The sequence below is a fragment of the Anser brachyrhynchus genome, assembly GCF_964034855.1.
Source record: "Anser brachyrhynchus genome assembly, chromosome: 15".
Taxonomy (NCBI): domain Eukaryota; kingdom Metazoa; phylum Chordata; class Aves; order Anseriformes; family Anatidae; genus Anser; species Anser brachyrhynchus.
This window is the reverse complement of record NC_137733.1, coordinates 1,181,552-1,198,951: the sequence shown is the minus strand read 5'-3', so window position 1 is coordinate 1,198,951 and position 17,400 is coordinate 1,181,552. Positions and strand designations below refer to the sequence as shown.

The 17,400-nt window shown below is 40.1% G+C and overlaps 1 protein-coding gene across 2 annotated transcripts in view; it reads right to left on the bottom strand.

The window, feature by feature from the left end:
* The window catches only part of GRIN2A (glutamate ionotropic receptor NMDA type subunit 2A), a 214,984-nt gene extending 197,801 nt beyond the window's left edge, over nt 1–17,183 (bottom strand). Inside the window, exon 1 of one of the 2 annotated variants that reach the window (XM_080556983.1) lies at nt 15,300–17,183. Coding sequence is in view for 1 of the 2 variants with exons in the window: in XM_080556995.1 (XP_080413121.1) it covers nt 1,482–1,520 (39 nt within the window). In the remaining variant the exon portion in view is untranslated. Of the gene's footprint in view, nt 1–1,481; nt 1,654–15,299 lie in introns of those variants that run through there. The other variant, XM_080556995.1, reaches the window with a different exon arrangement.
* Nucleotides 17,184–17,400: the final 217 nt, after the last annotated feature.

The following is a 17,400-nucleotide window of genomic DNA, read 5'->3' as shown; positions in this document are numbered from 1 at the left end:
TGGGATGGCAATTACCTAGCAAATGCTGCATGTCACTGGAGTACAGCAGTCTTGCATAAGCACAAAGCAACTGCATGCTGCACATTGTTCTATAGGAAAGGTAAAGCAGAAGATGAAAACAGCTGTTTCAGCAGTCATCGTGCCTCCCAACCGCAGCAGCAGAATGACTAAGCTTGCTAAAGCTGCGCACTGCTTGGGCTGCTCATAGGCTCACTGGTACCAGTTCCACCCAGTGAGAACTCCTCTGTGGTGTGAATGTCAGTCCTCAAGCTTCTCACACTTCTGCAGGCAGATGCAAAATGATGTACTGAAAGCTTACTTTGTGCTCAAACCAAGCACTTAAAATTGTCTCAGAATAGCTTTGAAATCCAGGCCTGCATCTGTACCACAGTATCAGTTTTATCAGCTGGATATAGAAGACTCTAGGTCCACAAAGCTTCCTGGCTGGGCACTTCTTTACAGCTCCTGGTGTGTGAGCTAAAGAAAAATTTCTCTGTGGTTCTGTCCCACTGTCCAAAAAGTCCAGAATGACACCAAACATATGGTTGGAGCATATTTGCTCCATGAGCAAAAACCAAGCCACTGTAGAGAAGAACTCCCCCAGTCTGTACAAACATTTGCAGAATATCATTTGGACAGCCAGAACATAAAACAGTTGATTCTAGTCAACAGCATTGTTTTGCAAAACAAAACCTGTACCATGTGAAAGAGCCCAAAGTTAATGTTCAGCATAAGCAAGTTATTTTAGTTTGTTTCTGCATGGAAACTACATTCAAAACTGGGTTGAAGATTTCCAGTGCACAGCTATATTTATATTGTTTATACAAAAATTGTTTCAGAAGCCATCCACATACTGTCCACATCAAATTATTTGTCAAAGAATGATCTGTAACTACTCTTGGAGTTGTTAGCATGCAGCCCTGATTACTTAATAGGCATCTAACCACAGGAAAGGAAAACAAATCAAGTAACCTCGTGTTGATTTAAAAATTGTTACCGGTGTAATCTGATATAAACTGACAATGCATTGCAGTGGCAGCACTGCATTGCATCAGAGGTGAAACAAGCAGGCAAAGAAACAGATAGAGCTAAGAATAGCACATTTAACTCTTCAGAGACCAGCAGAACAAATAGCAAACGCAAACAAATTAGAGCGTAGCTAGCATTGAAGAAATCCTATAATTTAGGTCTTCTCCAGACTGAACTGCCTGGGGCACGGGAACATTTATAGAACATAACAAGCATACAGCCACAGCATGTGTGCACATGAAGTGCCTTCAAGTACTCTGGAGCATGCACACAAGCAGTACAAATTACAAATGAGGCTCGCCTTCTTCCCTGACCCTGGTGAAAACTGACAGCCAAAACCTTTCCAAATGCAGATTATCATTTCAGGTCACTGCCTGGAGATTTGAGGTTCTCTGTTTTGCTGAGTGTAGCACTGGGAAGTGCTTTGTTTCTCAGGATGCTCTTCTACTCACTTTGTGAAAGCTGTGGGCATATACTCCAACCCTGGTCATCTATTTGAGGGCATGACAAGCTCATAAGTGCACCTGTAGCTTCTTTTCCTTTAATAGTTTCCAGTTACATTACTGCCATAGCCTTCCTGGAGGGGAAAACCACACAACAGAAAGCAGATAACACTTTTTAGTTCCCTTTCCCCTCCTTCTCTTACAAACATACAGAGCTGAAATCAAATTATTCAGGTCATCCCCAAGTCATACCTGAGTTTGTACTTTCATTCCATGATTTTAAATACAGGTGATTTTTTCTTTTAAAAGGTTTTGAAGGAAGACTTGTCAGGGAGCCTAAGGTATAGCCAAAGCAAGCTATTGCATTGAAGCACTATTTCACTACTTCTTATGAAGAGTTAGCACCACCTCTTGTAAAGAACCAACTCTGTCCTCTCTGTATACCAGACAGAAGATCCATTTTTACCTCTTTTACCCCATCATTGCCCCTGCTGCTTCAGCACTGGGACCATGGACTCACCTCAGCAGGTCAGAGTTTGTACCTCAGCCACAGCAACAACATCATTTGAGGTAGGTGAAAAGGTGGAAGGGAAAGAGATGCTGTAGCACAAGTAGGAACCCAGTCAGCCTATAGATCCTAGTGCTTCTACATCACATCCTTCTCTTCCCAGCATACTAACATTTCTGCACGTGTAATCGTTGTGAACCAAATCTGTATTGCTTTTACAAAAAGTTAAACTATGGCTGAAAAGCTAGGTCATCTCCACGGGTTACAACGGAAGAGAGAATGTAATGTGTGGGATTTTCTAACTAGAAATGTCCCCCACTTGCATTTCAGCATCTCAGAGAAAATGGGCAAATGTTTTGTGATCAGCTTTCTTGGTGATGAGTCACTTAGCCTCATTTTTCCCCTCAGCCTCTTTGCTTTTACATAATATTATAAAAATGTTGTTTCCCATCAAGGAGTGTCTTGCATGTTTTTTAAACACATTAAAGCAGATTTACTTTGAAGCTTTGAATTGTCTGTAGCTTCCCCCAGTAGAAGCATCACAGATATTGCTGTGCGAATGAAATATATTCTGAGTTCTCTGGTTAATCCAAGATAGCAAAACAATTTTGTTCCCTTTAAATCAAAGATTTATTTTGAAGGAAGTGCTGCACATTAACTTTTTTACTGGATACCTAAGCAAGATGACACCATTTCAAAAATACTAGGCCAAAATCACTTCTTTAACAAGTGGACAAACTCAATAGGATTAGATAGCAGTATCATACCTTCAGCTGACCCAAATCCATATTTTCTACTAAATAAATACAGCCACAAAAAGACACAGCCCAGTTCTTCTCAAAAGTAGAACACATTAGAAACTTTTTACCTTGCGTATCCCTTTTTATCTGTCTTGGCTCCTCAAAAGAAATGCTGTGGTCCAGTAGGGTCCCAGTGCATCCAGTGAAGTTTATGCACTGCTCTGCCTTCCTCAGGAAGCATTTTGAAAAGATCAGAGAGAGGACTGATGGGTGTCAACCACCAGAAGTACACCACAACATCTACCCTGTAGCCTCACTACCTGGGAGGACAAATTTTTAGGCACAGACTATGCAATAAGTCTTTCTCCACCGTTCTTGATAACTTTAACCCATAATAATCTATGAACACTGCCTCCAACATTACTGAGAAGATGAACAAAAAAGCATACAAATACATTATCTGTGGAAGGAACTAACACGAACACCTTAGGTAATAAAAATATTCCCCAATAAATTCTCATGTCAACAGGGAAGAAGAGGATGCTTCATTTGTACAAAATTTCAATAGAAGACAAGCACTACATTACAACCCCTGAGCAACAGAATCAACATCATTATTAAAAGCGTGAACTTTTAAACAAGTATGCAAAACTGAAACAAGTTCTTCAATATTTTATTTTGCTCAGAACAGCTATGCTTTAAACACAAACACAATAGTATTACAACTCCAAGATGCAATCTCAAAGAGGGGACACAGACTCTTTATAAAATTATTAAGGATATTATCGAGATATTTAAAAACATTTAACTTCTTAATGCACAATCAGATGAAATTAATCTCCTGATGAGCAGATTTTCACTGTTTATACTGTCAATCGGTGTGCATTAGAGGTCAGACAGCTTCTCTTTGCTAAGTTCATTTCTGCTCTTTGTAAGCTGCAGTAATATTTGTAGATGTCACTGCTCTGCACAAATTGAAATGGAAAGACTAAGCAATAAGGAACTGAACAATGGTTACTAAAGAAAACTGCCTGAGTGGGTCTGTACAGCTTCATTTGGTGAAGAGCAGTAATTTGTTCTCTCAACTCACAATGTGCTGGCTATGTCTTTGTAGTGGATTACTTCCCTCTCTCCATATTTGAAAAGCTGCATTTGGTGAGAGGGTTTTGTTTTGTTTTGCCCTAGTTCCATTATTATAAATTATTATGTTTGAATCAGCCTCTGACCTAGATCTTAAGAAACTGGATATTTCCAAGCTATAATTTACAGCTTACATATTCTCAGTGACAGCCACAATTCTGGGACACAAACTCCAACTAATGCAGTGTGTCGGGGGGGGAAGCTGGAAAGTGAGTCTTGACTTTTTTTTTTTTTTTTTGGCTAAGTGTCTGAAACCAAAAGGGACAACAAGCTAAGAAACCACTAGACCAATAAGGAAGAAATAAGAGAAATTGGCTAGTAAATCAATCATACTGAATAGCTGCAACCTACAACGTTGCATTTGAGGCCATGAAGGAGAAATTCAACTTGTAACTGCTCAGCAAGGCTAATCTGTGACCAAGGAATGACCAGGGAGTGACGCTTCCCTTTCTGATAAGTGCTACAGCAGTGCCATGTAGCAAGAGCAGAAGGGCAGCATGCAGGGGACACCCCAGAGCTGGCACTGAGGCACCAACCCAACACCAGGCTGAAGCACCCCATGCCTGTGCTCATGGGATCGGCACTGGCGGATCTCACTTGTCCCACACCTTGGAGGACTCCCTCTAGAACCACTTAAGGCAGTGGCACTGTCTGATGCATTGCTCATTGAATCTTTTTATATTGAAACAAGTGTTCAATACACCTCAAGGGGTACAATAGAAATTCCCCAACAGCCAGATAGAAGAAACCTCTTTGCTCACCAGGAATGAGGTCTACAGCAAGAGCACATTTTGTTTTCAAAACCTCAGTCTTCTGTGACTAATTTCCAGTGTTAACAAGATTGCAGAAACAAGAAGCCAGACATAACGGTTTGTTCAGAACCGCATTTTCTTTTGCTAAAAAAAGTCAGTTCCCACACAGTCAGGTACCCATCTGTGTTATCTGTAACTGGCCATTCACAGCCCATTTCCATCACATAAATCCTCTAAAAAGAACCAAGTAGGGACACAGCCTTGGTGATGCAGTAGAAATGCCCGTTCGTATCTACTTTCATCCTGCTCATTATGGACGAGGATAAATAGAGACAAAAGAGAAAAAAACAAAAACTTTTCCCTTGCCAACACAACACATATTCTGCCACTGCAGCCTCAGCACAACTGGGAAACAGCAGGTGCTATCCATTCACTTGACTGAAAAATACTCACCATCTCCCAAATTAAATACACACTGAGGGACTCAGCAGTTTTTATTTTGCAGATTCTTTGAGACTTGCACTAAAATCACTAGGTTGCTACTTACCTCTCAAATATGCACAAGTTCATTCTACTAAAATTTACTCTTGTTGATTTTTAAATCTGTTAAAGTAAGAAAACATCATACTGCAAAATACTTGGAGAGTGACTTTTGCCAGTTCATTCATTCCTTCTCAACAAATATCCACGAGAACCATCCTCTAGAGCAAGATTATTTAATTTCTGGTGGACTTGTCGAAGGTGACTGGACTTCAGGTGTGGACACAAGCAAGATGGCAATGTAACCTGTTCTCTCAGGAGTTACAAAGATTGGCATCAATTCAGTTCCAAGCAACTCTCTCGTACCTTTGTGAAATTTAGGAACATTAAATTACAAAGCACCTGAAATCCATCGAACACTGGCAATAAGAGGAAGAGATTCCTGTCACTGAAAGCAGACACAAATAGAGATCATTTCAAATATGCAGGTTCCACAGCTGCACTGTCCAACAACAAAAGCCAACAGACAACATTCTTTCACAATGCCAAAAAATCAGACAGCACTGTCTGCCAGGAGCCCTTTCTATGTTTTTGTATTTTTTATTCCAACCACTTTCACCCTCTTTGCAGCAGATCCGGATGACATAACTCCTCCCTTTCAATATTTGCAACATCATAAGCTGTCAGTCTAACTTTTCTAAATACCTTGTCTGCCTCTTGAGTGCCTTTCTTACTGTTTTCCTCAGATGCAGCTCTTTCCTGCGTTTGCTTTCATTATGACCTAATAACAATTTCATTTCCCTTCCAGTTTCTTTTCTTCATCCAGGTGTTCAGTATCTACCCATGACTTCACAACAGAGAGAACATAACAAAAAATTCTAAGCAGGAATCTCTTCGAGAAAAATGTTTCCATAGGGAGTACCAATGCAAAAATAAATAAATAAATGAAATGGGGGGGGGGGGGAAGCTCTATTTCTAGTCAGAAGCAGAAACTGGCCCAAAGAAAGACATCAGTTTATTGACACCATCACAGAATACAAAGCCCTGAGTCAAAGTTTCAGTTTGCATAATGCTGAATAGACTGGCTCCCTGCTCAAAAGTCCTGGAAGATGTTGATTTATCTCAGTGCAGAAGAGGTAAAATTACTAGAGTCTGAAATCAAATTATGCAAAATGAAAGAAAACTCCCTGTCTCTCTACACCAGCAGCTAACTACCATTCAAGAAGATAAAAGGAGGCCAACAACAACAACAAAAAAAAATCAAAATTCACATTGCTCATAACCAATACAACCAGGAAGAATTTAATCTTTACCAATGAGTCCTGTGAGCCCCCCTTATAGTCCTGCTCTTGCCTGCCTGGTTCTCCCATTGCTCTGTGCACTGTATCTATTTGTTCTATGTAGTTTATGAACTTTCCCAGGTAGAAGATTATTTTCTAATGCATCTGTAACAACAATACATGTAATACATAAAACAAACTGCAAGCCATGATTTCTGTGTTTGCTTCCCAGTTCCAGCATTTTGCATTAGAAGCTGCTCTCAGACAAATCTGTTGCACACTTCGAACCAAAGTCATTACCATGATCGTCTGGGCTGTCAGCCCAATTCTATGCAAAATTAAATGACATGCAACTAAACCCCTTAAGACTAAGTTTAAAAATAGCCAGTACACGTTCATTCACACTACCGAAAATGGCATTAGACCAGAACAAATTCCAGGTCGCAGCCTAATGCCCTTCAACAAGCAAGGAGTTCTGGTTTAATCTTGATCTGAGATCAGTGGCAATACTCTTGATTGCAAAAACATGAGATTGATTTTCAGCTTAATTCTGTGAGCAAAAAGTAAAGGATTTTACCTTCAACTGTTTCCTATGAGAACTGAAAAAAAGAAAAGAAAAAGAAAAAAGAAAGGAAAAAGAAAAAAAAAAAAGAAAAAAAAGGAAAAAAGAAAAAAAACTGTTCTGTTCCTTCCAAAAAGCTTTACCTGGTGTCATTGATTACTGTATTGAGAAGTTAAATGCTCAGATCTTCAAAACTGCAGAGCACAAATATTATGGTTAGAAGTCATCTTAGATCTCTGTGATTGTTTCAAACATTCCCAATCAGGTGCTGATTCAACAGCACTAGAAAACATTTATTTATGACTAAAGCAGCTGTGAAACCAGTATACAGTGAAAGCACTTACTCATCACTACTAACGTATTTCCAAATATTTTTCACCTACATACAAGTTAATTTTTAATGGTTTCTTTAGCATTTCTAAATTCATCTAGAAGGTAATTTCCAACCTGTGTTCAACAACCCATCCCAATTCACAGCTGAAACTTTTTGAAATAAAAGATGTTTAATGACCTTTAATGAATGATAGTGCTGATCACTGCAGTTGTGCATGATTCACATCACAGACTATGCTCCACTTGAATTTACGTTATTTCCTTGAGATGCTAGGGACCTATGCAGTAAACTGCTACTGACTAATGGGCAGTTTCTCTATTTTATTGGCAGGAGAGGTAATAAAGCAAAGCAAATGAATTTGCATTGCAAAAGGATTTTGTTCCCTAGCTAACACACACTCTCACTTGGATACGATTACCTGTAGGGTGAGGTATCTATATAGAAAAATCACTGAAAAAAGGGTAATGAATTTTAGTCCTTCCACAGTCAAGCTGTCCTGCAGTAACTGATAAAGCAAGAGCCACCTGAGCACTCATCTCAGCTCCACACCTATCTAGACAAAAATATATTAGGAACTGTACTTAAAAGAGTATTTATATTTTTGCTGTGTACTATTTCAGGCAGAAAAAAAAATCAACATTTCAAATTAAAGCATCTTCTCAACATAAATTTTACCTGAAGTAAAAATTGAAATGTGACATCTTGATATTTCCCGTAAAGTCATTTCAGGAGACAACTTGTATTTTCACTAGATGGGATTTTGTGTGTTCTTCAGCCCATACCTTGTCTGGCTCATTTTTTACATTTGGCCAAGGGTGGGGATTGGACATGAGTTTGGATTTTTGGCCTTCAGCTATTCCAATAAAGTGAAGAGTGAAGATTTCCACCATGCATATTCAAGTATTAACAAAACTTGGACTGATGATCAGTTAAGAACTCCTGATATTCAAGAGACCCTGATTATATACCCATGCAGTTAAATAAATTAGATAATAATTCACATTTATGGCTGTACTTTCAAATGTGAAAGCTAATCTAAATGTAGTAATTTGCCTCATTCTAATGTGTATTACTTTTGTTTCACGTGTCTCATTCTGTTACAAGTTACAGCTTAGAGATTTTCAACATTTAAGCATTAATTATAAATTGACATTCTTCCAAAGGCTGTATCTAGAGACCTTTAAGAAGCATGTCAGAAATGAGTGCCTCATCTAAAGCATTCATGAGATGAGATTTACACAAGATATAAAAGCAAAGGATTGCTGTACAGCAGAGTTAATCAGATGCTTTATATTAGTATGAAAAGGAACATAATTTAGGATACATTGAAAGACAAATTGCTTCAAAACTCAGTTGCCTCTACTAAAAGGTTAAAATTTACATCCTTTGAAAATGTCTTCCTCTTGTCCATGCACCCACAAAACCAGAATTTCAAGGAACTCTAAAGAGTCTTGTATAAATACAATAAAATTGTCTTACCTGGGTAAAGAGGTGTACTGCACAGATTCGGGGGATTAGATTTCTTTTGCATTTCCTTGTCACTTTATGTTTTTGTTTTTAATAAAAACATGGAAAAATCCCCCCCCCAAAAAAAAAGAAAAAAAAAGTAGATGCTTATAGTGATCCTCCAATGCTGTATAGTATAGCTGGAGCTAGAAAGTCACAGTGGCATCCATACAACTTACTACAGCAAGTTTGGGTACCTAGCATACAGAATCCTTAACAAAACCATCGCGAGCTATACAACATTGGAAGTCTTAATGCTTATTGCAGCTCAAAAGCACTTCTAAAATGTCTGACTCTGAAACCAGTCAGTAAAATTTACACCTTTATAGCAAAATCAGAGCTCAGGCTGAGGACAAAGCAGTAGAAAAAGTGGCCCAAAGTTGAACCCTCAATTCTTTTAACAATTCACAAGTGTAGGACGGAGGATGATGTTTGCAGGCTTTGAACTCCTTTGCCCAAAAAAGAAAATGAACAGGAGAAAACTTTAATGGAAGAAAACTGCTGAGGAAACCACTGATAAAACAAAGCATTTTCACCATTCCATACTCTGAAGTACATTATAACAACCAACCCCATCCGAAGTACACTCAGGTACACACAGACACCGTTTCCTTCTAGAATCACGGACGGATGAACTTGTTATTCCTGATAGATGGCAACCCTCCATTTACACTGCAAAACTCCAGTCTAATCTCTAATCAGTCGTCTCATCCTTAGCCTCAAAGCTTTGGGCAGCAAGTTAACCTATGAATGAACTGCTTTATGCTAATTCTGGGGGTGAGTCAAGGAGGTTGGCAGGCAGGCAGTTTCTCACTGGCCCATAAGCACAACAGGAACTTTAATGCCCACTTTACTAATTTAGCTGACCCAAACCTCAACAGCACATTTACTTAGAGCTCTAAATCCCATAAAGAAGTTTATCTTTTATTATAATTGCCCATTATGAACACCAAGCTGTAATATTGAACAGATTTGGAAAAACTGCTTCACTACTAGTTTCTTCAGACAGTATCTGCATTTCTTCCGTAAACATTAAAGTATAACTTGCCTCTCACAGTGTATTAAGAATGCATACAATTAACTTTGTATCAAAAGCACAACCAAGACCTTCAAAAGTGGTTAGCGTTTTTATAATGAGATACAAAAAATATAAAATAAAATACTCAGGATTTCCCCTAAAATTGAGATCCCTCTCAGTGCATCTCCAAAGAGGCTCTAGAAGAATAAATACACTGACAAATCACAACTTCCTTTACAAAAAGCTCCAGATTAAATGAGCAGAAAGGAGCGATCAGAACAGTGGGCAGGCTGGGGGTGCAGCAGGAGCTGGGAGGGGACAGACCCAGGACAGCTGACCCAAACTGGCCAAAGGGGTATTCCATACCATCTGGCGTCATGCTAAACAATATATAGGGGTGGCTGGCCGGGGTGGGGGGCCGGCTGCTCGTGGATAGGCTGGGCATCGGTCAGCGGGTGGTGAGCAATTGCATTGTGCATCACTTGTTTCGTACACGTTATTATTATTATTATTTTCCTGTCTTAATAAACTGTCCCTATGTCAACCCACAGGCGTCACTTTCCCATTTCTCTCCTCCATCCCAGAGAGGGAGGGGAAAGGGTGAGCAAACGGCTGTGTGGCGTTTAGCCGGCCGGGATAAACCACAACAGTCCTTTTGGTGCCCAATGTGGGGCTCAAAGGGTTGAGATAATGACAGATCTGACCAGAGCGTGTTAAACTAAAATTGGTATAAGTATTAGACCTGCTTAATAGTTGCTAGTCACAATGTTGCTTTAATCTCAGGTCTGCTGTGCCTGTTTCCCAAATTAAGTTATACAGCACGCTACTTTCTGTATGTGATCCCTGTCGTGCTGTTTATCCTTTCTGGGTCCTGGTTTAAGATCATTATAGTACTGTGCAGTTTAATACTGGCTTATGACATGATGAAATTGCTGGTCATGAGACTAACCTGGTATTTGTACTCAGCACTGTCGTCGACTCTGTACTTTGGAAACCGTATCTCAGAAACTATTAACAGTTATACCTATTGCCTTTCTTCCTCAGGGAACCAATCTGTGGAGGGGGCGGGGAGATATTTTTTCCTACTTGTTCACTCTCCCTTTCTCCTTCGCCCCCCTCTTATCCTCCGAGCTAGTTACAATAGTTCTTCAAGATTTTAAAAACCCTTGGTATGTTCAGACCAGCATGGTGTTATTGTTGTGTCTCCTGAATGTGCTTCAGATTTTGTTTAAGGTTAAACAACTACTTAAGAATGCCATTCAGAGATCTGTCCTGAGGCGGGATAGTTGTGAGTGGCAGGGAGTGTGGGAGGATATGGGCAGGTTTCTAGAGCAGTGGGCACCTCCAGTGTTTTGGAAAGTCACCCCTGAACAACTGCAAAATCCTAAAAAACTGGTAGAATGCTTGAAAAAGGTGTGTCATCAGTCTGGCAATTCCAAAGAGACACAGATCCCTGTAGCGTGCTGGGGTCTGGCCTATGCCTATCAAGCTGTAATCGATGCTACTATAAACCTGGTGACAGAAACTGCAGCCGCTCCAAGTCCTGTGACAGGCCCAACGGCCACTCCAACCCCTATGATGGACCCATGGACCCTGTGGCCACTGCAGCCACTCCAACCTCTCCAGCTCCTGTGGCCTCTCCAGGTTGGTAGCTATATAACTCAATACTGGCCAAAGGGGTATTCCATACCATCTGACGTCATGCTAAACAATATATAGGGACAGGTAGCTGGGGTGGGGGGGGCAGCTGCTCGGGGATAGGCTGGGCATCGGTCAGCAGGTGGTGAGCAATTGCATTGTGCATCACTTGTTTTGTACATATTATTAGTAGTACTATCACCATTATTATTATTTTCCTGTCCTAATAAACTGTCTTTATCTCAACCCACAGGCTTCACTTTCCCATTTCTCTCCTCCACCCCAGAGAGGGAGGGGGAAGGGTGAGTGAACAGCTGTGTGGTGTTTAGCTGCCAGCTGGGTTAAATCACAACACTTTTGCTCACCTTGCTTCAGTTTTAGCTTAGTTTTGTGCAATTGTGTAGTGTAAGACCTGTGGTTACAGTAATTGAGATATTTCTGTGACCAGTAGAAAATAATGACAAGTAGTTAATCTGTATAAACTATTTATTACCTAAATAACAACATAGTGCAGAGTAGTTCATGCACAGGATAACAGGAAAGGACTTGAAAGTATGGGAACAGGAAGGTAAGAGAGGTCCCACCTACATTCAACTCATGAATACAGCTGATTGATTACTGTTCATTAAGAGTATGCAAATTCAGGAGCTGGGTAAAACATGAAAAGGGAACAAAGAATAAGCATCCAACACATGTATACAGTATATTTTACATACAGGAAATTCAACTTTTATGGGGCATTCCAGACATACAAAGAAAGTAAGGTGTAAGCACACATTAGAAAATAAGAATAGCCCCAAGTGGGTTGTAAAATAAGACCACCACCACCGTCCTCCTTGGAAAAGCTGACTGGCTGCAACTCACTCCCCACTCCTTGCTGGGGGAGGCTGCCTCTGTTGACCTTTGGTGTCAGAAGACTAACAGCTGGGTGAACATAACAGCAGGGAAGAGTAAGGACTAGGGTGCATGTGAAGAACAATTTTAACTATATTACGACAGATTTTTTCCTCCAACAATACTCTTTCTTTACTTGCAATAATTATTCCTGGACTAATAATAACTCTTTGATTAGACTGTTAAGACTTTAATTAGGGTAACAAACTCCTGCCTTTGCATATGAAGAATTTCTTCAGCCTACAAACTGCATAAGGTGCACTGCAACAACTCATGGGGCCAAAGGGAGAGTGTACCAGAAGAACAACTTCAAATGGGAAATCACAAGTGCCAGCTCATATTTCTAGAACTGCTCAAATTTCAAGTTAAGCAACCAAATAAAATAGGCAACTTGGCAAACAGTTGTATTGCTGAGAATAAATGCTTTAATTTCAAGGGTTTCTGCATATGAACATGGTATCTAAAAGTGGTTAAAATCACATAAGTTGTTCTTAAGTAATAAAAATACAAGTACACAAACTTCTTGTCACCAAAATTAAACTGACTTTTAGCACTTATCTCTAAATGAAACAAAATCTGATACCAGCTGTGCAGTGAAGACGCTGAAACATGAAAGTTAGTTTACTTATATAGCCATTTCCCTATAAAGTACTTATTTTGGAGATATTCTCTTAAGTATCTCTTGATTCTTATCCTCCTAAAGAGTTCTCAGAAAACCAGTGATTTACTAATAACTGAAAAGTGGATTATGAGTAGAAACACCATCCTTAAAATAATACACAGGATTTTTGTGGAAATGCCTAGCAAAATAGTTGTCTTCTGCCTTTGTGTAGGTGTTCCTACTGTTTGAGATATAATAGTTAAGTGATTAGCATATGAGTTTGTGCTGAGATGAACATTTATGCTACCACATACAAAAATGGAATACAAGAATGATAAGCAACAATTTAATATTTACTTTAGGCTATTCAAATATCTGTAACAAACACTAGCTGCATAACACATCACTCAAAAACAGGTGGTTTTTTTTTGGTAGAGCTAATGGGGTTCTGCTCCCACAGGCACATCCATTTTTCTACATGTGAATTTTGTGGAAAAAAAAAACTTACAGCTTCTGTTTATCCACTTACTCAACTGCTTAAACATCCCATCAGGTCAAGCAATGCTGCAAATACAAAGTAGCTTCAAATAGGATGCCAGAGAAAGTCTGGATAGTAGAATTGGATGGTCATAGCAGGTATCAAGTATTTAGCACCATGTTTTAAATAGTGTTAAGAAAATAACTATGAAAACATTTTTTTTTTCTTCAAGTGAATGTGCCCTTACCAAAGGGAGCAATAAAATTTTAAACAGGACTATATTTGATGCTAATGAATTTTTTATTTATACATAACTCTATTTTGACTTCTCTTTCCTGCATAAAGTTCTTGAGTGGTCAGTAGCATCTGAAGTCTTGTTGTACTTGCCCTCTGCTATCATTGTTAAAGCCTGACTTCAGATCAGTTCAATCTCATCCACTGATTAACCTCTTCTCAGCTGTGAACTGAAGGGAGAAGGTAGGGCTGAAAACATACCAAAATCTTAAAGAACAGATTTGTTTAATTCCACTGTCACCATCTGAAGCAGTGAAATGAAGTAAATATATCTTCCTCAACATACTCTTCCCACTTCCATTTGAGAAATCATTGTTACCTTTCAATTGGAGTTCTGAAGAGTATACTAGGATTCTGCAAAATCTAAATACATTCTGAACCTCCCTGGACACTGCAATCCATAGAACAGAATATGCTTGAATAGTCTTCAGCAAAAATCCTGCAGTTAAGGATTCCTGATCAGAGAGAATAGAGATCCCTTAACCTACCTACTCTGATTAAGATGCAAGTGTTCTGCAACTCAGCGTTTCTTTTTCCAGAAACCTTACTTTGCCATCCACGATATGATCAAAAATACATAAGGAGGTGGGGAAAACACAGAGAAGGATGGAAAAGTGTGACATAATGACCACATGGACACCAGGGTTCTTTTAGGATCAGTAACTACTACTACTTTATTGATGACATAATTTCATCCCTCTCTCACTGAGGGCCTAACTTCATCTCTCATATTGAGGGCATAACTTCATTCTCCTTGTTGCCTCCCAATCTTGAGGACAGGCTCCCTTCTTATACCATTCGCCCCACAGCAGTCCTTTTTCACTAACTATTCATTGGTCAACAATTTTGCCCGGCAACCGCAAACCCCCAGCAACTTCCATGCCTTAACGGCTGGAGAACAAGCAACCCGAGACGGCAAGGCATCTCCTGAATCACCTTTCTTTGTTCCCTCTAAACTCTTTACATTCCTGATGGCCTCATCGTTAAGAGCCCGATGTTATCACCAACCATGGGGCTTGTCGACCCCCATGGCCACACTCCCACAGAAAATATATATAAAGTTCAAATTACTTTTTTAACAAAACTGAATTGTACTAATATTTACATATCACCATTAATGAAAACTAAGTAGCAGAGATTCTACTAGTCAGTGTCCAAGATGTTTCCTTATTGTACAGATGAATCCTTATGTTTATTGCTGTTTACTGAATTCTTTGCTCACCTCCCACAAACCTGGTTCACAGCTCCATTGCCTGCAGCTAGGCCACTGATCAAGCAAGTTACTGAGTCCAATTAATGTTCAGGGAATCTTATCCCTTATATTCCTTAATTTCAGAGGGAGATTATGAAATAAGTCTTACATGTACAGAATGATATCCTTGTTTTGGTGCTACTGCTGCATAAATCATGAACAACTGGCATACGGTGACTGAAGCCAGGGATAAAAGAATGGGGGCTTGCTTAATCGCATTAAAATAGATATTGCTGAGTCTTTGCTTACTACTGTGCAAATTAACCGAAACAAGGAGTCTCAGGGCCCCTCACAGAAGATGTTTCCTGACAAAAATGGGGAACCTGTCTCAAAAACCAGCTGAGACCGACCTTGTGGTTTGGACAAGAGTCAAGGAGCAGCTGTACAAAGGCAGGGGTCAACTACTGGTGATGAAGAGGTGTTACCGGACTTCATCCCCATGACCTCCCGACAACCACCACCAGAAGGCACTGCGCAGGCGCAGATGGGAGGAGTTTATGGAAATGACTTCTTGGAGCTGATTTTAATACAAATCATGGATAGGTTATGAATAATATTATATAGGCATATTGGGAAACTTCGTGCATATGTAACTTTTTACTGCATTTAACCAGAGCAAGTTGCCGCGTTAAGGTGTGCATGCTTTTGGGAGCTATCCCGCATGCACCTGGCACCAAAATAAACCACATACCTACATTGTAATTTATTTGTGGAAGAATTCTATAACTCAAAGCAAATCAGTGACTACTGGAAAAGTAGTACTGTTAACATATTTGAACAAACACTTAAAAGTGTTCACTTTATCAGGATGCTATGAGGAAATTTGACTAGAAACTGAAAAAAATCTGAAGATTCAAGATTATGACACACCCAGCAGCTCTGCTTATACTATATGTGTGTTTTTTTTTTTGCCTAGAATAATAAGTATATGAAACTAAGCATCCAAAAGGAGGATGAAAAGGCAATTGCTTGTCATTTCTCCTGATGCATATTAACATGCAAGTTCACCTGTGAGAAACACTCCGTAGCCAATAACTTAGGCTCAGGCGAGGATCTCAGTGAAGTAGTAATTTATTCGCGATTGCAATGGCGGGTGCCCCACAAGCAGGAGAGCGCCCCTATTAGTTCCAAAACACAGTTTATATACTTTTTGATGACAGGACCCTCCCCTGTTTCCCCACTGGAGTGGGTAACCCAGGTTCACAATCTATCTGATGCTTCACAGACAATGCCTGGCCTTCAGTTGCCGGCCTGTTTTTGAGATGGTAATGTTTTCTCCCCTTATCTGGCTTGACTTAACATAGTGATTTTCACCTGATTGCTCTAAGGAGTCTGGTTGTCTGCATTTTACGAGGTCACCTGCTGAGCTTTCTTATCACTGTAAGCATATCTCAATACCACATTCCTTCCTTCTATACAATGTAACACTGCAAAAACAACTTTTCTATTCCCACACACCCTGCCAAAAACACACAGCAAACAAGTGCAAACGCAGCCCCCAACACAGGACAGCACTGGGCAATCTGTCATTTACGATACAGGAGCTACCACACAGTCTGAGGAATTGATAAAGGAAGGAGGGCTCCACCCTCCTCCCTCACAGCCACTAAAACGATATTTAGGACAGGCTGAACTATTTTGACAGAAAACGTGCTGTGCCAGTTCTGTAAGGTGTATATTACAGAAGCATACGTAGACCTTCGCTCAAGCCAACTTGTTGTGGTTTAACCCAGTCGGCAGCTAAACATCACATAGCCATTGGCTCACCCTCTCCCTTCCCTCTCTGGGATGGGGGAGAGAAACGGGAAACTGAAGCCTGTGAGCTGAGATAAAGACAGTTTATTAAGACAGGAAAATAATAATAATAATGATAGTAGTACTACTACTAATAATGTGTACGAAACAAGTAATGCACAATGCAATTGCTCACCACCCTTGACCGATGCCCAGCCTATCCACGAGCAGCCGGCCCCCCCACCCCGGCCAGCCACCCCTATATATTGTTTAGCATGACGCCAGATGGTATGGAATACCCCTTTGGCCAGTTTGGGTCAGCTGGCAGGACAGAGCGAGAAGCTGAAAAGCCCTTGGCTTTGTGTAAGCACTGCTCTGCAACAACTAAAACATCAGCATGTTATCAGCACTCTTATTGTCGTAATCAAAAACATAGCACCCTACCAGCTACTAGGAGGAAAATTAACTCTATCCTAGCTGAAACCAGGACACAACTGCATTATTTAAAGATGTGAGAAACACTCCGTAGCCAATAACTTAGGCTCAGGCGAGGATCTCAGTGAAGTAGTAATTTATTCGCGATTGCAATGGCGGGCGCCCCACAAGCAGGAGAGCGCACCCACTAGTTCCAAAACACAGTTTATATACTTTTTGATGACAGGACCCTCCCCTGTTTCCCCATTGACTGGGTAATCCAGGTTCACAATCTATCTGATG